Consider the following 26,145-nt stretch of genomic DNA (forward strand, 5'->3'; position numbering starts at 1 on the left):
TGGTTGGTGTTGCGGAGTTGGTCTGTAAAATTAAGATTACTTTCATAGCTTTCCGCCCATTTTTCCTCTTCATTCTCCTTCTCCTGATGTCCTTCATCGCTGCTAATTCTATTGCGACGACAATAATAGTACGGGGCTATGCAGTGTGGGTTTTGGTCCAGCACACAAAAATAGCGTTGTAGTTGCATCAGATGTTCGTTTGGATAGTGATGCTTATGCTTGATGGAGCCATTCTCAATGACGGTGCTTTGCTCCGTTGTAAAGTTCTTTTCTTGCTGCTGCAGTTGTTGTTTTTGCTGCTGCTGCTGCTTTTGCAGTTTATGGTACTGCAAGCACTCAATGTTTCTGCTACTGCGAATTATGATGATGCTACCTCTATCGATACCGTCCCAGGACTGCTTCGTCTTCTTCTGCTTCCTACAACCATACTGGCTGACATTGTTGTTGCTGCTGGTGTTGTTGCGCGGATAGTAGTGGATGGTGGTAAACTGCACGCTGCTGCTCTTGTATTTGTCGTTCGTGTAGGTGTAGGTTTTACGTAGCAATGTTTCGTCTGGAACGCATCACATAGCATACTTCCTTGTCCATTCCCGGGCAAGTTCATTATATTTTTCCCGATCCGTTTTATATATTCTGGCGATCTCCGGCACCAATGGATCGTCGGGGTTGGGATCACACAACAGAGAGCAGATTGACAACAACACTAAAAAAACGTACAAACAAAGCGACAGCGATTATAGGAGCGATTCGGTGAGTAGGATAGGAAAGGCAAAGTGAGATGAAAAAGAGTGGTTGAAAAAAAAAAAGACGAACTATTTAAGCAAGAGAGTGACGAGTGAGAAACACATCTTGCATACATACCCTTGGAAATTGTCAGGGCGGGAGACCATTGAGATCTTAATATGTCCAGGCAGATCGACCCGTTGCTGTTAATGTTTGGATGATATATGCGTGTCGTAAAAGCCACTTTCGGTGGTTTGAATGGGTAATCTGTCGGGAAATGTATTGTCAAGAAAAATACGCCTCCCTGGTACGGACTGTCTGGCTGCAAGTGATAAAAAGACGGGGAAAAAGAGTTGGATTAATAAAATGGGCGAATGCAAAATCGGCACACTCCATGCTGCCGCTTGCACATTCCTTTTCAGGGTTAATTGCCACCAAGGTAATTTATCTGAACGAAAACTTGGGAAAGGTAGAATCAATAAATTTTGCCTATCATCAACTCTGATTCTGCTCTCAGTAGATTGGAAAAGTTAAAGCCAAGGAAATCGAACCAGTGAAAAAACATTCATACCATGTAGATACAAAAAGGTTCACAAATCTGTTTCATAGGAGCTGTTTGTATTGGTGTAGCATATCTGCGAAAAATCTCAGTAAAATATACATTATCCATTATCTACAAACATTATGTGGTATACGATTGAAAGGTTGAGAAGCAATCCATCAATTTACCATTTAACTTACATTTAGCCAAGGACGCAAAAATAGCACTTTTAGCAACTCCGTAAACAAAACAATAAATACTTTCGCGGTCAGCAAGTATTTATCGATCACAAGTAGCAAGTAGCAAGCGATCACAAACAACGGTCAGGAAACGCGATCACTAAAAACATAAACACATCCATGGAACAATTCCCAGCTACAAATGCAACTTATCGGTGATCGATATTTTTCCGACAAAAAATGTAAGCTCTGTTAACATACAGAATCCAGTTAAAGTAAATAAATTTAAAACTAAAAGCATTTATCAAGCAAGCTGGAAAAAACATGTTTTGATCAAGAACCTTACGTTCTACATGCTACACCGTATGCGATATGAAAACAATAATTATCAACCCCAAACAACTTAAAGTAAATAATAGAAACTGTTTTCAGATAAGCTACTTATTATTTTAGCTTTAATATTAAGAACAACAAATTTGTGAGAAAATTAAGGCAATAATAAAGTGAAATTTTTTTTAGGAATGGCAAAATCGAACGGACCGCCCAAACTAGAGTTACTCTATATTAAACTCATTCCTGTTCTCATTTTCAGAGCTTCGAGAATCTGTTTTAAGATTTTTATGATCGCCTGGACGATCAAAACCGACTATACCGATGTTTCCACCATGATTCTTGATGACTTCAGGAAAACTGCCTTTCCCTCTATTCGAGCAATGTGATCACCTGCGCCGTTGATGCCAACTGCATGTAACGTGCATTACATTGGCATGAATCAGATTCGCTACCAAAAAAATATCGTTTTTTTTTTCAAACAGCAAAAACAATTTATTCTTGAATCAAGCCCTAATTAACACTAGAACGAACAAGATTAATGAAGTATCACTTCGATCGAACCAGACAAAATGACTGGTTATTTTTGAGGGTGGGTCAAGCTCAAGTTCTATCTATCCGATTCTTTTCTTTTTTCAACATTAATCATGTACTTTGTTTCAAACATAAAGCAGTTTTACTCATCATTGTAGTGTATGGAATAACTGCAGGAAAAATTTTTATTCCAAAACCAATCTTATAGACAGATCTAAAAATTTAAAGCAATACATATTTACGACACGGCGTTAAGCTGTAATACTATAATATAAATAAATAAAAATAATACATGAGCACGATGGCCATACGGCAAAGAGCCGTCACACTACAAATTAAAAAAAAAAACGTATGCGCGATACCAAAGAACAAATAAAAATCCATCAAAAGAAAGCTCCATCTTTCATACGCATTCTGTAAACATTTCAAATCGATCCGTTCCATTTGTTGTCGAGTAACAAGAAAATTGTTGTACTATAAAAAAAACTAAACCAGTCAAAATAATGATTGGCCGTTTTACTGTTAAATATGCTGATTCTGAATTCAAGTAAAGAGCCAACGGTATAACCTTCTATATTCTGCTATGGATAATGATAATTGGTAATAGCATTTGTTGCTGAATATATAAACTTGGTAGCATGTTCTTGTAAAAGTAAAAGTTATTCATGATGTATAGAAGAACGTACGTACGTGTAAAAAAACAAAGCCTTTGAACTACAGAAGCAAATCATAAAAAGAAAACACCGTTGGCGGAAGAGACACAGACAAAAATCAAAGCACTCAGAAATAACAAAGCTAACATCAACAATCCGTAGTGTCGTGTCGATTCCGTATCGATTGTCCTACTATAAATAGTACGTAGCGATCACATCAGAAAAAGATCTGCCCGCATGGTGTTGTTCCTGTATCCACGTGGGTGCAGAAAATAACGCGCAGACCCCGCATAACATCAAACAGAAGCTCATGCAAGCCTGCACACGAAAATAAAACGGCCATAGTACATGTGCAAGGTGCAGCACACAAAACGCAACTGCACTTCAGTACTGTGTACGTGTTTTATGTTAGCTTAGGGCGCAAAACCGGAAGCGAAAGACGCGGCCTTCCTTTGTAAAGTTACGGATACGGACATGGGAATGGTAGTAAAAAACAATTTCATTTCATCTTACTGAAAAGATGGAATTTGCAAGCAGACAGATGTGAATGCACTATCATTTACATTCTATTTTTGAGCTGTTAACTTACCGGGCCCATGATGGTTGCCTGCCAGTGAAACACTAGAATAAAATAAAGAAAATCGAATTACTCATTTGAAGTCTGCTGTTGAACATATTTATTTATTATACATATTTTTGTCTGGCAAATTCACGCAGATGAACTCTTTCATCGTGATGTGGTGTAAGGAATGTTGGAAAATAAGGCGTCAAAGCAGACCAAATGTGCTAGATGGATATCTGTGTATCATGACAGCAGTCTGCGAATGCACCTGCCGATTTCCGATATACGCAGGAACCGGAGCAATCCGTGTGTCTCGAATTTCCGCGTATCCCAATTATTGCTTGACACATCGTATGTGCTTCATGAATAAAAAAAATCCCAACTTATTCTACTTTTCGATGGAGGTTCCTTCGGATCCTAAACATTTGGCTTTTTCGTCTGAATAAAATACTAATTTAAACATTTTCTCCAAAATTAAATGTGCGTAATGGTTCTACGTAATGTATAACATTCAAATCCGCGTAACTCGAGTACCGCGTAAGTCGGATACGGACCGGCATTTGTCCCTACCGAGATTTTGTATTGTATATTCACATTTACAGTGACCGCCAATAATGTAAAAGACCAGTTTCATCTTCACTTTTCCAAAAAACTTATTTCGATACTTCTACTAGATCCAACTTTACCACATGTTGGTAGAATGATCATTAGCAACTATATTATCTAATACATCTTTGACTTTGTACAAAAGATCGTCAATGATTGTGGTGCTGTAATTAAATGTCCCGACGAGGTAGCACATTGTACGCACGCTACAACGTGTGGTCGGCACTCACGATAGGATTAGGAAAGGATTCGGCTAATCGGACATTGGCGCTCAGTCACTCTGAAACTCTCATGAAGGAAAGATATTGTAAATTGAAATATTACTATAGAACGCCCCAATTATGAAAATCCCCTTTTTCGAACCAAGTTTGATTTTTTTTTATTTTGCTTGAATGTTAAAATGATGAATGGTATTTTGTATGGTCACAATACACAAACATGCCTATATGGATGAGGAGGGGGGGGGGGGGGGGGGATCTAGTGATGGAGGACGGGTTCGGTCAGGGACTCTAGAGTGAGTGAGATGGTACTGTACTACGGGTTCCCCGTTGGTATATAGAGCTGTTGCAAAGAAAAGGCAATAACATGTTTGCGCTTGTATGCGCAGGCGCATTCTAAAACCAGCCACAGTTACACAAGAAGGAAGGCAGATACGAGATACGATATAAAATAAGAAACGTCAATCGTTAACGCTTCACACGCTGTTGTAAGGGGACTGAGAACAATTTCTCGCTAGGCTTTAATACACAGCAACATCCAATCCAAGGGCTCATCAAAACACATCACCTCATCGACGAGGAGAGATGACAATACTTAGGAGATCCATACACCTCCTCCCTTTGGGCTCATTGCAATCGCAACCACTCACGAATGTTATCAAGCTCAAGATTTGGCCTACCGTATTAATCGTGAGTATGTGGCAAGAAATCTAACTAGCTTCACACACAATCACCGCACAATCACCGTAACTAGTCAGAAGATAAGATAAAACGATCATTTGTGGTGTTTTCCTACGCGTTGTATGATCGTTTCAATATTAGTTCTGCGCTTTTGCTCATTACACACACCGCGGTGATTGTTATGGGGGTGGATGGTTAACCGCAACCTATTTGTTAGCCAAAGATGGATTCCTTTATGCATAAATAAGAAACCCTTTTTCTTAGGCACCAAGAGAAAGTGATAACAAATGAAGCAAATAATTCCCACATTACGTATCTGCTTTCGCATATATAGGGGGTTTCGATTTGAGTTTTTCTTAAGCATGGTAGAAAATTGTAATCTTTTTGGTGGCACTTCTTCTAGTTTCTCCATAGAATTATGCTTTCAGTTAGGGGAAATTTGCAATGCCACTATAACATATCTGTCCATCATTTGGTCATCCTCCTCTTTTGATTTTTTAAAATGAAAAGTGTCTTCCGACAGCTTTGTTGCACACCACATAATGCATATTGAAACCAGAAATTGGTTGTTAATAACCGCTCAAAATTCCCCTCAGTGATTCGATCACATGATTGCAACGGTCAAAAACGTGCTTGCAACGATGCAACTATCCATTTGTAACATTCCCTTAATTGATTGTACTATTCTATTATATGGATTTGCTTGCTCGGCTGCTTTACTACATTGGATTGCAAATTACAAACATTTGTAGTATAAATCCGTATTGCCTGAACTGTCATGCCATAAGGACATTAAATGAACCCTTCCCCGTTATTCTCTCATTTGTTGTCGACACGGGATCGCTTCTACAGTTTTCCTACCAACACATAATTCCATCTTTGAAGATAATTCCATCGAAGAGCTGAATACTTACGGTCATCACCGACTGGACCGGCTGAACATTGTGCAGGTGGGTCCCTCCCCAAGTCTTGTAATTCCTGTTACCAGGGACCGACGAAATGTAGACAACATGCAAAGAGAAAGAAAATGTAGAAAACTTTTGTTAATACCATTTGACAGTATCGAGAGGCTGGAAGTGTGAAAGTTTCATTAGTTGGAAAATGTGTTTCAATGTTATATTGCAATAAAAAAAAACACTTTGATGCTGGTACCACCTTCACGCCCACCAAACCCCGGCGAGCGAGCAGCTTAAAGAGAGACAGACACAAAACGCACAATTTGGTTCGATTCGGACCGGCAAAATATCGTTTGAGTCAAACGCGAGATGATGAAAATGCGCGCCCCCGTTCTGTCCGCTTTAACTGGGCTAAAAATAATATTCTTTTGGCCTTTCTGTCGTGTGCGTGTGCGCCGCGCGTAATACGTTTGAGCGACTTGCTGTTTTTTTGCCAATTTAGCGACCATACTCTTTAAGGAGATAGTATTAAGGCAGTATATGCAAAACAAAAAAAATGCGGAAATTTCAAGCACACCCGGAAGCCGGTCAGAATTATCGGTAAGCGGTGGTCTAACGATCAATACTGATGATCAGGCATTCATCCTTTCCACAAAAATTTTGAACCGTACACCGAGAAATAACGAAACGGCGCAATAAAACGACAGTTTTACTTCTTTTCGTTCCTGCTGTACTATTGAGGAAACATTTCAGATTACAAAAATAGCGCCTAATTGTCTGTTAAATATCAAATAAGAAAAGGGACACCTTTACTGAACATGTGATATGCAGCGACCGTCAATACTAACTTTACGAAATTTTGGTAGAATGATCATTATGCAACTGAACTATTTACAGAATCTTTGATTTTGTAAAAAAAAAACGATAATTATTGATTATTTCGTTTCGTCAATTTCGAAAAAATCGTGATTATTAACATCAATGATTATTGAAAAATGTAAAAAAAAATGTATGTCCAAAACTATGAATAACTGTTTGTTTGAGTTTAAAAAACACGATGACTGGTCTCATTTTATAGTCTTGTATGTTTAATCCATTTTTCTTTTTCATCAAAATCGAAAAAATCGACTAATAACCGATATCAAAACTCACCCAACAGTAGGAACATGTTCCCAAAATGTTCAACTAACTTTTACAACAACAACAAAACTTATCGATTCGTTGATAAGTGACTTAACAATCTCATTTTTGCCTGTTGTGCAGTAGGTAGTGGTCTGATTTTATTGCTGGTCACTGTATAAATACATTGTACTTCTAATAGATTATTCTTTTGGTCAACTTTTCAATGTTGTAATCAATGTAATCGTTGGCAACAAAAGGACTAAAAAGCTAAGGGGGATAAAAAAAATTAGGCACAGGTGTATCTTTTGCTTCAAAACAGTATTTATCTATCACGAGGGTGTTTACATTCTAATTGCTTGTTATACTCGATTATTAGAAGAAAGAAATTTATCCGGAACGATGATTTAGTAGGACAAAGGTGAGACAAATATATTTACAAAAATACACAACAATTCGTTTGAAATAAAATGAACAACATTTAATGAGCTTGACAATACTGCGATGCGTTGTCATGAGCGAGCTCCAAGTAACCAAGGCAACTACATGTAATTATAGTAATTTAATTTGTTTTTATTAGCACTTGCATCCCGATGAAACACAAGTTTTAAAAAAGGAAAATGATATAATTATCTATTGCAGATTGCAAATTAAATGTACGGAAAATGTGTTACGATAGTATGTATCAGGTCCGCAAATAAATAACGGCCGTTTTGAAATCGATGGGGCCACCGTGGACTGTGGCGCGCTTTCGACGATTACAAACGTTATAAATCAAGTTCGGGAATAGAATAATCAAACTATGTAAACAAATTAGTGATTATTTCGTGCGAGTAAAAGTTCCAGTTCTTGAAAATGTCTGATTTTGAACCAGACAATAGCCATATGCGGGAGGCGTTGCTGTTTTTGTTTCGAGCGAAGAAAACTTCAGCCGTAGCGCATCGAGAGCTTTCGAGTGTTTACGGATTGGTTTCGACGCTTTCGAAGTGGTGATTTCGCCGTGAAGGATGCTCAACGTGAAGGAAGGCCCAAAACGTTCGCCGACGAAGAATTGACACTTTACTGGAGGAAAATCACTGCCAAACGCGTTAACTCGTCAGGCCATATCATCACGGCTGAATGCGTTAGGCATGATATAGAAGGAGGGTAAATGGATACCACAGCGGCACAACAGAAAAGGTTTCCTCCTGCACAGAATCGTGACGGGAGACGAGAAGTGAATTTTGTTCAGCAATCCTCGTTGGGATTCCAAACATTAGTATCTTACAAGAGTATCTGAGTATCGTGAGTAGCTGCATGAGAAACCTAAAATAAACGGTTGTTCTCTACATGCGAACAATAATTTTTGTAGTATTGTACTACCACACGCAACACACCCCACACGCTCTATCGTCTAACCAGCGGTCCTTAAGGAATGTTAAAAAGATTTTCTCTAGATGTGTTTAGCAAGAGAAAGGGAATCGAAATGGATACCATCTGACATCAAAAGAAAAAAAGTATGTGCAGTGCAAACCACATTTCTCTCTACTTTTTCGCCAGTTTCTCTCGCTGCTGCTGGTGGGTTTAAGGGCGTTCGGCGTCTTGTTTCATTTTTTGCTCTCTTATGTTCTCTTTCTACCTTTGCTGCAAAGGATTTTAGGGGCGAGGTGCGAGAGAAATGGGTAGCCAAACAAGGTTCATGGTCCATGGTCGCCCGCCAACCTCAATATACCCTTGAAAGGAAAAGATGTCTCCTCTTCGAGGATATTTATGCTGCCTCGTTCGTCATCAAGCGAAACGTTGCACGTTCATCAACACATGCATGCATACATGTTCTTAGTTGGGGAAAGAAAATTACAACACAAAAAACTCCGCTAAGGACAACGATTCACACACACACACACACACACACACACACACACACACACACACACACACACACACACACACACACACACACCAATACGAGGGGGCAAATATGAAAGCCTCGCGCGAATCCACAAAACCGTCGTGTCGTTGCTCTCTGGACATCGTCTCGGTATTTCTCTCTTTTTCTCGCTCTCTTTCTCACAATTTTTCCAACAGGCCTTGTGTGTCTCGCTTTGTCGCGTCGTTGGATTCGATTTTTCATTTCCGATGTGGCTCAGAGGCAATGCCAGTTTGCGGCACGTAACGCCAGCTCTTCAACGGGGGGAATCGTCGTTACGCGTACACCCCTCCCCCTTCCCCCACATTGTAGCGTGTGCGTGAAAATGCCTCACTTTCTAGCATTACACACCCACACGTTCAAATAGCTGGCAGGTGTACCAATTATGATGGCCTTTTCCGGCCTACTACACATCAACTTCAACAAAGAAGCTAAACCTAACAGCAGCCACTAACCAGGTAGATTGTCTGAGATACGTGGACATACTAATGGGAGACTTTAAGAGATCTACCGCACCTAAATGGGTACACATTTTAAAGGAAGGCTTTTGTTGCGTACGTACAATGCGACACGATGTGCCTCCGGTGACCAGATTCTACATACACTTATGCATGCAGTAGTACACTGTGGGCAGTGATCGTACCACTGTGAGGCATAATAATTGCATCTATTGACAAGAATGTTGTGCAAGACTTTGAATAACACGTTGTAAATTTTACTACAAAATATTATAAATTATAACCCTAATCATCATTCGCCACAGGGTTAAGTAAAAATAAGGTAAACGTTATAACGGTTCAGTGTGTATGTGCGACACATGACCTCGTCATTTTTGCTCCCTAAACTTAACCTCAAACCGCTCTCTCACACAATGATCGTGCTGACGAGACACAGCTACAAAGCGAATGCTGCTTTTGCATACTTAGCCAGTTATTATTATCATAATCATGAAGAAATGAAAAAGAAAAAACAAAACAAACACATGATGGCCTATAACGGCCAGCAGCACCAAGGTCTGTGCTCCCCCCGTCACGGTTTTGCTGCATCAACATAAAGCAGAGTTTGAGCAGAGAAAAAAACAGTATCTCAAGCAATGTCGGTTCCGTTCTATGACTGCTGTTTTATGTATACTGCTTTTGGCGGCTACCGGAAAGCGCATTTCTTAGCGCTAAACAAAAAAAAAAGAGCTGATTTCACTTTTTGGTAAAAGTATAATTAGGGAACCGTTTGGATAACATTTGCATCATTCAAATTTTGTTAAATGGTACGGCTCGTAGGCAATGCGGCGTAGAGCCGTCATACTTGAATAAAATATTACGTCTGGTTGCCATATTCTCAGTTCTTTGCTGAGCTGCTTTGAGTTTGAGTAGTTTAAAAAATGTTAATTTTCTACACTCTTTTAGTGGTTTACCACACGATGAAAAACACTGTCATCGGTTATGGCATCTACACTTCAAAGCGGATTTGAAAGATAGATGCCGGTCTGAAAACAGCAATTCAGCATGCACAATTCCGATTTCGTTTTGGGTGGCAAATATCTGCCAAATAGAGTATAGAGTCCAAATTTCGAAATCGGTGTGCAAAATTTGGCCCTTGATGACAGATAGAATTTTAATTCAGCCGACAGAATTATCTCGCGTGTAATAACCCTTTTAAATTGTAAAAAGTATTTTTATGGAAACCACCACCCATTGTTAACGATGCTAGTTGAAACATGAAGCATATCATTCAAATTACTGCAACAGAATGATGAGATGGACATTAATTTGTTTGTCCTACGCATAAGGCAGAACAGAAATGATTCCATGTTGGATAATCCAGATGCTTCATACAAATAGGAAAGGAATAAATACTAGACATCTAAAGCCAATGCTGAAAAAGAAATTAATTAGTCAAGAATAAATGTTAGATATTTCAACATCACGAACCTTGTTAATTCTTTTTAATGCCATGTTCGGTTCTTATCCGCTTGCCGCTTCACACTGGCGAAAGATAAGGATATGCTGTCCGCGAACCAAACAAAAAAGAATCTTTTTCCTATGGAGTTTGTGTGTGTTTGATTGACGTTCGACGCACGCGGTATCGGTCAGCCTTCGTACTTTGTTGATTGGTGAAACCCCAACTCTCACTGATGTTCTCGCTGGCTCTTTTGCCCCCGTGTCCTGCTGTGCGCCGGAAAAGATCCTCGGATCTTTCCGCTTGCAAGCTTCCTCTCTGCTTCAAAGCACAACCGGAAATGCTCCTTAGAACTTGCCAGAGGTTATGGTGTTCGCTGTGCTGTGCTGTGTGCCAAATTAAATCTCGCACTTAAAGCGTAAAGTACGCGCGCGACCCGTAGAGTCCGTGTTTCTCACCACGAAAAAGCGTTCACACTTCGGATACAAAGGTCACTAAACGGCCGGCAAGCAGATGGCGGATGAAGAGGCGGAGACGACCGTATTCGCGAAAATGCAGCGCAGGATCAGGAGGGCCACAAACCAATGTCATGATGGTTGGTTGATAATTATAGGTTCGATGATCGTGTACCGCGCGTTGGTATGGTTGAAGGCGGAACCGGAAAAGAAAGATAAAAACAATGAAATTAATTAGTAACAGTCTAATAAGGTGATTGAATTGTTATTTTTGGATTATTAAATTCAGTCGATCCTCCCCAGCGATGAATTTTGCTACTAAAAAATTTAAATTCAAATTGCCAGCAGTGTGCCATGGCAGTCATAGATTCATTCGCAGGATATCTTGAGTTGTGTCTAGTCACCGTAAGCAGATTTGACGATCTAGTACTTAGACGTAAGACTTAAGTATTTACTTTACTTTTACATCCACTTCCCCTTTAAATAGTTTGAACATTTCCTGGCATCTTTCGCATTTCGCCTATCTAAGGAAACTTATTGCAAACCTGGTCACATTTCTTTGGATTCTTTCGATACGCTTGATCTAACGGTCAGTATAATAACACCACGCAGTTGATCCATATTCTTATAATGATCTTACTTCTTCTTCTTGGCTTAACGATCATAAGGTCACGTCGCCCAATACTTGCCATTACCACGTAGTTTAATAGTCAGCCCTATCACTACGGGGGGACGATCCGGATGGGGTTTGAACCCCTGTCCTGGCGTTTGAAGTCCGGTGCCCCTGTCGTCTACAACACCGGACGAGACTAGACAATGGAATTTTAACTTTACACACATGTGATCACTATACTCATTTGTCATTTTACGAACTAAGCCTAAGGTCCTATAAGTTCTTTTTGGTATGTCTCCTTTGTGATTATAAACCGTTAATTTATGATCTAGGATTATACCAAGATCACGAATCCTATCCGTGCGGTTAATTTGCTGCCTTTCTATGCTGTACGTATATCGAGTAGGTTGTTTTCTGCCGCGAGAAAACGAGATTATCGCACATTTACCAACGCAGGTTTTTCAAAAGTTGCTACTACACCTAGTTTGAGAAAATGTCAATAATGGATTGCAGCTCTCTACGATCTAACGGGGTACTAACAGGACGAAAAATTTTCACATCACCCGCATACGCTATAAGTAGCTATAGTTGAGTAATGTAAAACTAACATCATTTATATATATTAAAAACGTCAGAGTACCAAGATTGCTACCCTGTGGGACTTTTCACATGTGCTCATAAACGTGTCAGAGCACAGATACACTAAATTTCGCAAAGTACGTCCTGTTGACTAGATAAGAGCGAAGCCAAGACAATATAGGATTCGGAATGCCTAGCCTATCGAGCTTTGCTAATAGATACACTGTTAAAGGCTGCCTTCAGATCAGTATAATAAATGCAATCAATTTGACAGCCCTTGTCCATGCTGCTCATAGATTCCGAGACAAATTCTATTAAATGTGTAGACGTTGAGCGGTGTGGCATGAGTTCATTCTGTGACGTTGATATGTAATTTTTTATGGGCCCTAATAGTATGCACTACTAGGCAATCTAGAAACATAATCTCAGCTTTTTGCAGCAATTGAATGAACATTATTTAACAAAGAGGATTTTACATACGATTGATTTTTATAGCAGCTAGATTATTGATCGAACACATGATTAAAGATGGAACCAAAATCTTCGTTTAGGTGAGATCGACAAAAGAAGTATACGAACTCCCAGCTATGGTAGTATCAATCGTTATAGGAGAGGGTTATTAATATTTGCCCATTAAATGTTGCAGATGATAATGTGTGTATAAAATAGTTAAGATCCGTAAATCACTGTGACCACGCCGGGAGAGGATGTGGAAATCTTGTAGCCATCCGTGATCTCCAAGGCAGTGAAAAGGAACGTCACGGGATGGCAACATAACCTTACTCTTGGCAGAATCCCCAGTGTAACCTATTTTCCCAGACTAATCTGTCGTTTTTCATAAATCAAACACGTAACACACACAACACGGAATGGTTATAGATGCTAGATTCTAGGGCGCATTTGGATCTTTCTGATTTGCTTAGATTATAGGCACTGAGATCCGCGGTAAGCATGAACTTAGTTTTTTTTTACGAAATTCACCACATCATAACCGTGTAGCCCCATCTTCATGCACTTGCGTTTTTAAACGTGTACCGTAGAAGTAATTGATGAATTTTCTCATCTGTTTTAAGAGCTAAGCTGAGAGCACAAATGTTGAGGGCGGCAACACTCCCCCGGCTAGGCTCGACATTTTCGCCTACTTTGTGTTTGGGGCTCCCCCAAAAGTTTGTGGCCTTTTTTCGTCGTGGAATCAATTTACCCTGCTTTGTGCGGTTTTTTACCTGGGAGGAAATGAATAAAAGTGGCAACGGAAAAATGGATTTTTCGTCAATAAAACAGCAAACGTTGACACATCACACCATAATCTTCTACATTTCCCTTGCTCTCTATCTCGTTCTCTCCCTCTCTTTCTCTTTCTCGCTATTGCTAGCCGCTTTGTGTTACCTACTATTGCTGTCTTCTTTTTTTTCCGTCACAGCCCAACAGCACAAATGAAGCCTGCTTACAATTGCGCTTCATATTCCAACTTTCTTGTTCTATGCAACATTTTACTCCCACCCCCCCTATTATGCACAGAAGAAGTTCCCATTAAAATAGTTACGAACATTACGCTTTTCTATTACACTCGACCGGGGCTATGGAATCTTCATTTTCCTTTAGTACCCAACACTCTCGACTAGACTGAATGATAGCGGACATGGACGAAATAAAAAGAAAAGAAAAACAGCTACTATTGTTCTAACTTACAAGGCCCGCTGCCTTTCAACACCAAAAGGTATTACAACGGTACCAGTGTTCCTTTTCCTTTCTTTGCTCTGCTGGGGTGCCGGATTTTTCGGTGGAGCCCCACAGGTTGAATGGTGGCCACAGTTCAGCCGTGTACGAAATTTCGATTTTTAAGTTCCTTTTTCACGGGTACAAACTGGCCACTACACTCGGAACGTGTGAGGATATTTCAATCTACAAACTTCGCTTACACAGGGGTAAGAAACAACTGAGAAGTAACTTTTTTCCGTGTGCGCCTCTACACTGCTGAACGTCTCGAAAGAGATTATCAAGATGGCTGCGCGCATCCAATGGCGACGATGACTGGGCTTGAAAGAGGCAGAGAAACACATACATGCACAACACCTAGACGGATTACACATACAACGCAACGAAGCGAACTACTGCGCGCGTGAGAGAGAAGAGTGTGAGCGACGTGCAAATCCGATTTCCAACACCAATACATACGCACACAGTTCCGCAGCATGTCAAAAAGAAAAGAAGAAAAAACGAGCACTTGCTCGAAAATAGCACTTTACAGCGGTATTGAAAATAGCCATTTTTTACCATACCATTCACACTTCAATATTCGCTGCAGCTTTTTATAGTTTGTAAATATGCTAATGAAGTAGTACGAAAAAAGTGAGGCAAATAAATTTCGAGCAGTAAAGGGACGCGCCTATACAAAACACACAACATGGAAACAATTATGGAGAAATGACTATGCCAGCAATGAAAGGAGAGGGAGAGAGCACGCATCTCAAGAGCAAGAGCAAACGTCAAAACGTTCTCTCGTTGCGGCCTTTGGCCGTTTCTAGCAGGAAAGGAATAATTCACGTGAATTTACAACACTGGGCTCGTTTCTCCACAGGAAACTGTAGGCTCTTTTTTGTGAACAATTTCTTTAAACCGATTTATGTCGGTATGCTTTATTTGCTTCAATGCTTGGAGGAAGCATAAACTTCCAAAAAATGCGGTGGATTCCTTGCCGGGAGTTTAATATACCTATCCAACAATTTTAGCTCACATCCGGCTTGCTCGATGATTGGTTATATTGACTCACAGAAGAGCAAATCTGGCAACACAAGCCACCCATGGCGTTGACTGTGGCGGACACACAAACACACGCAGTATGCATTTTGCGATTTCAATTTTGACTTTACTTAATAATTACAGCTGCCAAGCAAGTGCCGGGTGCGACACAAAGACGCAAATATGGGCTGAAAATGCAACAGAATCGTTCCCTCACTGTCGGTGCCGCGTTCAGCCTGGCTTCAATCACTCTTTTTTTTTGCACGGATAGAAGAGAAAGTGTGTGTGACGCGCGGTGAACCCGCCACTGAACAGAATGGGTGCACTTCTTCCTGCTAACTTAAAATCGTGTATGCACCGGAAAGACGGACGGTACATGGACGGGAGAAAAGGCCATCGCCAGAATGGCAAAGAAATGATTCCCCCCCCCCCCCCCCCCATCACACTCCCAAGGGTAGTTCATTAGGAAACGATAGATCCCACGGAATGGCTTTCACAGAAACGAGTCAAGGTAAACACGTTTCACCGTGTTTTTACATCACTACCTGCGCTTTTTTCACCAACAAAATGTAATTTCTGACACTGACCGATTTTGACCAACAAAAAAAAACGGATGTTCGCGTTTTTGCAGAAAGCAAGCTACATGAAATTTGTCACAGACTGCCAACCCGCTCGTATAGAAGAGGAAAATAGGGAAAGAGAGATGGATAAAAAAAACAAGAAAGCACATCTACCTTCAACCAGCTGGCAAAACTGATGGACGAAGTGTTATAACTCAAGCAGAGACTTGACTTTCCCACAGAGTGCGCTTTCAAATAGACAAGAAGGGCAAACGGGCCTCACACAAACACATCGATATTCGCGCATACTCACTTGCCGAACAAAATCCGGTCAAGTGTGAGAGAGAGAGAGAGATGAGAGCAGGAAGAAAATCTGAGCAGCGACAGAGTGTGACAGAGCAAGTGAGCATTCCCCCCCCCCCCCCCAAACTCCTCTCGAACACCATACATCAGCAACGATGAAAATTTTCTCTGTCGCGCTTCCCTTAAGCGATTCGACCGGATGTTCTTTTGCACCTTTTTCGATTGACTTTTACTACTACTACACCGCACACTTTTTCGCACCGATGAGTGGAAAACGTTCAACGTACCTAAATGAAGGTGAACTACAGAATCTAAATGGTTAATATAATTTCGCAGTACCTTCAACGTAAAGCTGCCCTTCCGTTATGAGATCATCACACAACCTCTCGACTGTTCTGCACGTTTCTTGATTTTCTTGCAACACTACGGCGAGCGTATATCCCGTTGGCATTTCCCCTGCCACACAAACGTCAAATGAAAACGCGCCACTACTCGAATGCCAAATGCCGTAGCAGGCTGTCTAGTGTGAGTTAAGTTTCATCTCAGTGCACGCTTGGGATGTGGGAAGAATACTCACATCAGACACATTGACGCGCTGCGTTCAAGTATCAGTATGTCTCTAACCGGATCGAATTCTTTGCGTTAACCGATGTCACGTACACATTCAAATAAAACTGCTCGTATAGTGCTCGAAAGATGGCGAAGGTTTGATATATTTTTTTATATTTTTGGTCAACAGATGTTGTAGCTATTTCTGATACGAATATTAACCAAATGTGAGTTTTTAATTTTAATGTTTAATGTGGCTGTCGTGATTTTTCATCATATTTGCTTCTATTTTTAAAATAATTTTTCACAAAGCCCACAGCCCAAAGATTGAGCCGTTTTTTCTTTCTTTTCGCCCGACATTTATTTCGCTCTCCTTTTTCGCCTCAATTTCGCATGTTTCGCTCTCTACCATGGCTTCTGTCTTGCTCTCCTATTGTGCAATCTTTTATCTCTTTCTAAATCGCATTGCTAACTTGATTTGAATTAGTCGTTTACGATTCTACATAATTATTAATACTTTTAGATTAATCGCCTTTTAATTTAATGTCTAGTAAGTCATTTCGATGGCCAGCATGACCTTAAGCCAAGAAGAAGAAGAATTTAATCGCGCCTGCTTCCCTCCTACCAACACAATTCAAATTGATAATTTTCCTGACACATCTCAATCCCTACAGTAGCGTGCTGGGAGCAAAATATGTATCTTGAATTTAAACTCCCACGTGACGATTCGCGTCGAAAAGAATAAATAGATTCGATTCAGTTTAGTACAATGAGCTACAGGCTGTTCCCGAAGTACGCGGCTAATGCGGACCGGTAAAATCGGCATATTCCCTATTGACAATATTACCTTAATAACCACTACGGCTAAAGAGTAATAAAGGCCCTCAAGTTGTATGGGATTCATCTCATGCAAGCTTGTGTAAAAAATCACGGTAGATTGTGACCATTATGCGTAGGACATAAATATATTATTTAAATAAATCATTACTAAAATGAGGAAAGTTATGTGAAATTATTGTTAAGCGTCGCAAAAGCTAGCTTATGCATAAGAGTAATTCATAAAAAACATTTCACTAACTTATTGCATCATTTAAACGAGACAGTTCATATTGTAATTGGAATATTTCTATACTGAGTCATATTTTGTAATTTAAATGGCTCAATATACGGAAAAAATAATATTTAAACATGATTTGACTAGAAAGATGATTGAATTACTAAAACTTTATTAAAACTAGTGAGAAAAAGATTTTTTTGGACTTTATAATCCAATATGTCCTACTCAGCCATGTTCACAAACGACTGTGAAGCTTGCATGTGAGTTTGCTGCGTGCAACTTGAGGGCCTATATTACTCTTTAGCCACCACTACTGAGCCTCTTTTCAATAAAAATTTGGGTTAAAGAGTAATAAAGGCCAAATTTGGCTAAAGAGCTAAAAAGGCCTTTATTACTCTTAAGCCCAAATTTGCCTTGGTAGTGCGTTGGTTCGGTGATTTACATCGATTTTGTCAATAGGGTTTCGAATTTCAGCTTAGCTCGAATACTGCTTGACACGCCGTTTGCACTTCGTTTGTGGTGATCGAAATCAATTTTTTTTAAATATTTTTAAGAACTATCAATGCTTTTTATGAACTATCCAATATTTTTAAAAACTATCAATGCTCAATGCTTCCATATTTAAAATATCGAAATCGATACAAATCTGTAAAACATCTCAAAATTGTGATTTCTACATTTTTTCCACTGCCCCGTGTAAGTAGCTTATGTATATAATTACGTTACACGTGTAGTCAACGTTGACTCTTATTCGTTCGTTCGCGTCGATCAACGGAAACAAATTCTTCACTACGGAAGTTGGAAGTATCAACAAGTATCATCCGTGCATCAGAATCCAGCCCCTATGGTGAACGTTCGTACTCGTCATCGACCAATGGACAATCTTCTCCCCTACGGAAACAGATGCATTCCTGAGAGTCCAATTCTCCTCGCGATCGCGTTAGTCATTGGCCAACGAACAATCTTCTCCCCTACGGAAACAGATGCATTCTTGAGAGTCCGATTCTCCTTCAACAGTTCAACGGAAGCCAGCTCCCCTCTGCAGATTGATGATCGTCCCGTTCCCCACGCTAAGAATGCCTGATTATAATTCGTCCCTTCGCGATAGATATAAAAGAACCGGGAACATAGAGCTCAGTGCCTCATTTTCGTTTCTAGTTTTGTCATAGATAGGAAGTGGGACCGTGTGGTGACATTTGTAATCAATAAAAATTATTTTTTTATTGTAAACTTGTGACCAACCACATAATTATATGTTAGGATCATAAAGCGATTTCAAAGCAGGAAAATTCCACAAAAACTTATGAAAACCTAAAATTTTGGTTTTCAAATCTCCCTTGGCCCGCGGCTTTCAGAAGCAATACTGTATACGTTCATTTATTCGTATTGAATTATTGTTTCAAGTACTTTTCAATTTATCTTAGGATCTTATCTTTTTCTGGGCCTGCTCAGGATTATGTACGGCTTGATGACATGGTTAGGTCTCAAATCCGTTTACACGGAACTCGGTTTAGAGACGATGAGCCCGGGATCCTCATCACCTCATCTTCATTATATTCTCTATATTTTTTTTTTTTTTTTTTTTTATTCATGAGGGACGGCCTGGCCGTATTGCTGGATTCTCTATATATGTTGTTTGTAATTCAAATAGCTATAAGAGTTTTTTTAAAAACCCTCGACCTCTTCCTATGATGTTTCCTTTTTATCATTGTGTTTGTATTTTCCTATCACCTTGATAATTTTGTTCCTTTATTGTATTTTTAGGAGGTCGCTTTTTTTCTTTTGAATTCCTTTACTTTTCTTTGTGATCTGGAAGGAAAGGGACTTCTGTGAGCCTATTGTGGTATCCTGTTTTGGGTTGTGTGAAGAATTTTTTATTTTTTGAATATCAGTTTGGCAGGTGTTTATTGGATTGTTTTTTGTAAAATAATTTAATGCGTGTGAATAAATAAATAAATAATTTAAAATGAATGAATAATTACATAAATAAATATTAAATAATTTAAAGGATAGCTATATTTGTTAGAAGGAAGATTTTATGATTATTTATGGTGTGTTGTATGTTTGGTTATTTTCTATAAAACTCAATGTTGTTTTTCTTGATGTGTTCTAATATTCTTTTAAATGTTTTACCTGATACCAATTGCCAAACGTTTTGGAGATTTTCTTTGGTGATGTTTTCCTATCTGTTGTATTTTGGACATACAAAAATTTTATGTATGAATCGGTGTTTGGTCCGTTGCAGATTTCACAGGTACCATTTTGTATTATGTCCATTTTTTATAGGCAGTATTCTGATTGATCATGTTCCGCTAGGATTTTTTTGCTAATTTGACTTCATGTGCTTTGAGTAGTGTGTGTTTATACCATGGCTCGAATTTGAAATCACTTTGTAATTCTGGATTTTTTTCTTTTCTCTCTTGTGGTTGTGGTGTACCATTCTATAGTTTTTTCCTTAATTTCATTTTGGAATATTTTTATCAGATCTTTATACCTGTATTTGTTGTTTGGCTTATTTTGTGATATGGTTTCCTTTTTCTAGGTCATCTGCAATGACCTAGTAGTAGACCACATAGGAAGCTTTACCTCTTATTCCAATGTGAGATGGTATCCAAATTATACTTGATTTTAGTTTTGATCCGTTTTTTTTTTGGGATGTTGTAAATTATTTATTCTAAACGCGTGTAAAAACACGTTTTCGTTTTTTTTTTCGTTTTTTAGTATATTGCATGTGGTGAGGCTGTCTGTGTATATTATTGGCTGATCTAGTTTCATTTCTTCTGCCCTTTTCAGTGCTTCATCTATTGCTATTATTTCTGTGGTTGTTATAGATAAATAGTTTGTTATGTTGTATTCGTAGTAGTAGTGATGGTTTTTTGTTGTAATGTATATTCCTATACCTGCTTTATCATTGTTTATGCTACCGTCTGTGTAGATAATGTGTTTTTTGCTGTTGTTGTTGATTTTATCTAGAGTTATCTATTTCATTGCTTCTTTGCTAATATTTGAATTTTTTCTATTTCTTTGGCTAGTGATGTGTCTGTTTGGATAGTGCTATTTATGTTATTGTTAATGGCTATATATAGATTGGAGTATTTTTCATAGTGTTTTTCAAAGATTGTTTCTTGAAATGTTTTTTCTTTTTTTGTAGTTGATCCTGTGGTCTAATCGGTTTTGAGAATACTATACTTTTGGGCAGTTCTTTTTTTGTTATGAAATTATTTCTGATTGCGAAGGGTAATTCTGCAGCCAGTGCATGTAGAGTGTTAATCGGGGTTGTTTTCGTGCATCCTGTCGCTTTTCTAAGAGCTTGGTTTATGGTTGGGTTTAGTGTGTTGCCAGTTTTTTTAATATTGTTGTTTATAAGCGAGTTTCCAGCTTCTAAGTTGCTTCTAATGTTTGTTTGTAGGTGGTTAGGGCTTTATCAGGGTAAATGTTATTTTTTCTTATGCTTAGTATTTTGAGTACGTTTAGTCCTTTGCTTGCAATGATTTTAATGTGTTCTATGTGGTTTTTAAATGTTAGTTTACTATCTGTTGTTGTACCTGAATGTTTATATGTGTTCACTTCTTCGATTGGGTTATTTTGTAGCGTTGATATGGCCCTGTTATCTATTTCGTTGAATATCATGAATTTGGTTTTCTCTGTGTTTATGATTAGGTTAATTTTGTTTGTTTCTGGAACAAATTTGTTTGTTGCTGTTTATTTTCTAGTGTTCTTATAGTTATTCCGTGACCTATTATGGCAAAATCGTCCGCATATTGTATTAAAGTTGTGTTATGGTTGTTGAATTGGTAGTGTATGTCTTTGGTATATATGTTAAAAAGGGTTGGGGTCATACCGTCACCTTGTGGTAGTCAATCTATGATTATTATTTTTAGATGATTAGTTGTGTTGTTGCATTCTAACGTTATGGTTCTGTTTTTTTGTACGGAAAGCTTTTGTCCAATTTGTAATTTTTTATGAGCATTTGATTCAATCATTTTTTCGATCTTGGTTTTTGTTTTGACATTGTTGTATACTTTTTCTATTCAGTATACTTTTACTGTTCGATGAACACGATCCGATCGATAATTTTAAGGTTTTTCTTGACACTTCCTTTCTTCCACATCATGTTTCCTTCTTCTAATATTGTTTGTAATGTTCCATGGTTGATCTTTTTTAGTATATCGTATGTTATTTTATCCGGTCTTGGTTCTGGGTTTTCTTGCCTACAATTATCTCATTCCACACTTTTATATTTTAAAGTTCTGTTCTTTGTTCTTCTTTTTGTTTTTTATTTTTAATCTGTTTTTTATTTTTATTCTTAATTTGAGTATGGCTGAATTTTTCTTGTATTCAATCGCGTTTTCTATGTTTCTATTGTTGTTGCAATTTAATCTAGCCGCGTTTCTGTTTTGTAATGCTTCTTTTGTTTCGTTGTTCCACCAAGATTTCAATATTTGTTTGGTTTGTGTTTGTTGTTTTTTATTATTTGTCTGGCTTTGTGAGAGAATTGTTTAATGGTACTAATTTGTTTCGTATCTATGAAATTTATGTCTTTTATGATTTTTTCTTTATTGAGTACGTCGAGTACGATAGCCTGTTCTGTTCTTTTTTTCTATTGTTATTTCTATTATTTTGTGATTGCTACGCCCTATGTGTTTGTCTTTAATTTTTCTTTGGATTAGGTTATACATGTCGTTTGATGTTATGGTTAGACCTATTGAAGTCTTTTGTTGGTGTCTGTCGGTATGTGCGTGAATGTGTTGTTTGGTATTATGATTAGGTTAGAGTTTTTTATTTCGTCCATTATCGTCTCTCCTTTACTATTTATTTTTTCATCACCCTAGTAGTTGTGGTGTGTTTTAAAGTCTCCTATAATGATTATTTTGTTGTTATGATTCTGCTGTGTATGATTCTGTTAATTGTGTTTTTTACGTCTATTGTACTTGATTGTGGGGTTACATATGTTGTTATTATGTGTATGTTTTCTAAGATGAGTTTTATGTGTGCTGTTTGTATGTTTTCTGTCAGATCTTGGAAGTCATGAATTTCATATTTTATATTTTTTAAATTAAAAAGCAGGTTCCTCCGTATCCATCAGCTCTATCTTTTCTTATTATGTTGTATCCTGGTATATATTTTTTTAGGGTTTTATGGGTTTTAGCCATTTTTCTTGTAGGAACGCAATTCGCTTCTTAATATTTGATTTATTTCTCCTTTGTTGCGGTTTATGCTTTGTATATTCGATTGGAGGATTTTTAATTTGCTCATTTTGAATTATAAGATGTGTGGTACTGTTTGTATGTTTATGGATTTGCTTCGTATTTTGTTCGTTCGAGATTTTTGTGTTCCGTATTTTGTTTTTTGAGTTCTGTATTGTTTCTTTTTTCTGTGTCTGTTTTATTTTTTATTTGGTTAATTTATGTGTGACCGTTGTTATATTCTGTCGTTTTGGTTTTGCTGCTTGGGCTTATTTATTTTTTCTGTGTATTTGATGTTCATTGTGTTTTGTGAGTTTTTCTTTGAGATGGTTGCATATGGTCTGTTTGTGCACACTCTTGGAATTGTTGGTACCGTTTCTCTTCTGATTCGTCGCACTTCCTTCATAGTGACTCTGTTTATAGTTGTATTTTTTTGATTCCGTATTCATCTACGAAAACAGGGCACTCTTTATCTAGGGCTGAATGTGGTTCGCCACATTCAGTGCATTTGATTGGCTTAACACAAAGCTCGTGGTAGTTTTCACCGCACTTGGCACACACCTTTTCCCGGTTGCATCGTTTCTTTGTATGCCCAAATCTCATACAGTTCATACATCTCATTGGCATCGGTATGTACTGTTCCACACGCTCATTGTAAAAGCCAATTTTGCATCGCAATCGCCAAATGCATCGCATCTCACTACTCCTTTCGATGAGTTAAGTGCCTCATGGTCGTATACATTGACATTCATTTTCTTGTCGCGTCTTGTCATGATTGAGATTCATTTTTTCTAGCTTTCTTGCCTCCGTGTTGTTTCTGACTTTTATCAGTATTCTTCCATCACGTAGTACCGTGGTTTGCTGCGGTTTGTTTCCAATGGCTATTTCCGTCGCTTTTGCGAAGAGAAACAGGTTATACGTTGCTAATGTTTTTCCTTGGTTGCACTCTCTATTATCATATATGTATTTCCTCATTCTCTGGCAATTCCCCTAACTATAGTCTCGTTTTTTCGTTTTTTATTGTTTGTTGTCCTTTCTTCGTAGTAGAAAGAAAAGTAGTAGGATCCAGCGATCCTCCCTGCTCCGGGGTCATTGACCCCCTAGATTTGGATATCCTTGTATGCCTTTTTTGGTATTTAAATTTTTTTACAAATTTTTTAAACAGTTTTTTATTGTTTATTGTCCTTTCTTCCTCTAGGATGCTGTAGTAGGATCCAGCGATCCTCCCTACTTCCCCCGAAGTTATTGACCCCCATGATTTGGATATCCTTGTTTGCCTTTTTTAGTTTTTTAAATTATTAATTTTTCAAATAGTTTTTTATTGCTTGTTGTCTTTTCTTCCTCTGAGATGCTGTAGTAGGATCCAACAGTCCTCCCTCCTTCGGGGTCATTAACCCCCAGGGTTTGGATATCCTTCTATGGCTTTTTTATTTTTTTTTAAATAAGTTAATTTTTTAAATAGTTTTTTATTGTTTTTTGTCCTTTCTTCCTCTAAGATACTGTAGTAGGATCCAGCGATCCTCCGTCGTCCGGGATCATTGACTCCCATGATTTGGATATCCTTCTATGGCTTTTTTTCTTTTTTTTCTTTAAATTTCACTCCTTACCTTAAACCTCAAGTCGTTCGTGGTTCGTCGGTCTTATTTCTGTCCGTTTGGTCGTTGTTTTTTTTTGTCTGCGATTGTATCTTCACTTTTAAATTTGGAATATGATGAACAATGGCGTATTTTTTCTATGATCGTAAATTTGATTTTGCATGTTTTTGCTTGATTTGTTATTTTCTTGCACCGAGTTTATGCTGCATTATCCGGCATTCGGAATATCCGTGCGAATGACAGCATACGGATAAACGAGTGACAGCCGTTAGAAATGGTGCCACAGGAGCGAGCAGTTAAGGTGCCAGTGACCAATAAATCTTGAATTTTCTTTCGATTGCTTACCGTTTCCACGGCTGCAGTTAGCGTAAGTGGCACTGTTCGTATTGATAGGGAAAGGAAAGAAGTTTCGCGAGATTTGATAACTGCTTGCCCAGGTATATCTGCATTATATTAATATAATGTGCCGCGTCGGAACGAGCTAGTCAATTGCAAAGGGAAAGTGTGTTAATGAAAATAAAGCAAACTAAATCGGCAAATTTCGCATCGTCAGTTTTGCACACGACAGTTTCACATCCCTCTGCATTGGTAAACCCCCGTGCCACCACTTCCGGGGCCTACGTCCGCACATCAGATGGTAGCAACGCCAGACGGTCTGGATATGGTACCCATCGGCTACAATTGCATTCACTTTATGTACGTCTGCTAACTCATCAGTCCGCAGCGAGGAAAGTACCTAGTGGAGCAGCGAATAATAAACACCGCGCCTCCGTAACCACCTGTCCTGTTTGGAAGATACGCCGAAGGTAAAGCTGTCCCAGTGGAAAATCCCTTCTGGAAGTGAAAGATATCTGGCACTAATGTGTGTTTGTGTGCGTGTGTGTGGTGTGACTGTATGAGCCCCTTTCCTAATTGTAAAACAAAACAAGCGGTTAATGGAATCAAGGATTTTCCAATTTAATTTTCCATCCAAACTTCCACACGACGTCGGCCTTCCTTTGCAAAACTACATCAATGTTGATCTAGTTTAATTTGTATGTGTGCTGCTGCCAACATTACTACGAACAAACCGAAACCACTAAACCGTACCGTATACATACGTATGTGCACACATACACACACACACCCATGGACGGGATGGCAGCTGACAGTCTGTAAAGTATTCGAGAGGATGGAAGAAAGGAAATTATCTTGCCGATAAACTAAACTGAACTGAACCTAATATAAAATAACACTCGCAACAACAACAAAAAGAGCTACAAAAAACGGTCCAGTAACAGTAGCTTGGTGTGCGGTAAAGTTCGAAAATAATTGGACATCAACATGACCAAGTGTGACTAGCCGAGCGTGAAGTGTATAGTGCGGTTTCTCTGTGTGTGATATTGTACGTGTGGTGGTGGATGTGTGATTTAGTGAACGCTACGAAAAATAGCTGTATTTGGGCACGGACTGTCGAAAAGCCCCCCCGCCCCCTCCCAAAAAAAGGTAAACTCGCGACATTTCGCAATCAAACACCCCTGCAATCATCCTAACCCATCAGCGTTTGTACTGGAAGCAAGGAAGTCCCAGTATTGTCTGCGAAGCGAAGGACGTTTGGCTGGTCTTGTCCGGCCAAACATCAGCAAAAATGCAGCCGGCTGTGATGAGAGTGCACCGTGTGAAGCA

General features: G+C 38.7%; 1 protein-coding gene across 1 annotated transcript; it reads right to left on the reverse strand.

Moving 5' to 3' along the window:
- Positions 1–497: 497 nt before the first annotated feature.
- LOC126561266 (ubiquitin-conjugating enzyme E2-17 kDa) lies at positions 498–10,936 on the reverse strand. Its single transcript, XM_050217238.1, has 5 exons — positions 10,877–10,936; positions 5,942–6,005; positions 3,550–3,581; positions 862–1,045; positions 498–703 (listed from the first exon to the last, which is right to left on the reverse strand). Exons 1-5 carry the CDS (start codon positions 10,898–10,900, stop codon positions 564–566), a joined length of 444 nt encoding a protein of 147 aa, XP_050073195.1. The 5' UTR covers positions 10,901–10,936; the 3' UTR covers positions 498–563.
- Positions 10,937–26,145: the final 15,209 nt, after the last annotated feature.

This window comes from Anopheles maculipalpis, chromosome X, assembly GCF_943734695.1.
Source record: "Anopheles maculipalpis chromosome X, idAnoMacuDA_375_x, whole genome shotgun sequence".
In the NCBI taxonomy this organism is placed as follows: domain Eukaryota; kingdom Metazoa; phylum Arthropoda; class Insecta; order Diptera; family Culicidae; genus Anopheles; species Anopheles maculipalpis.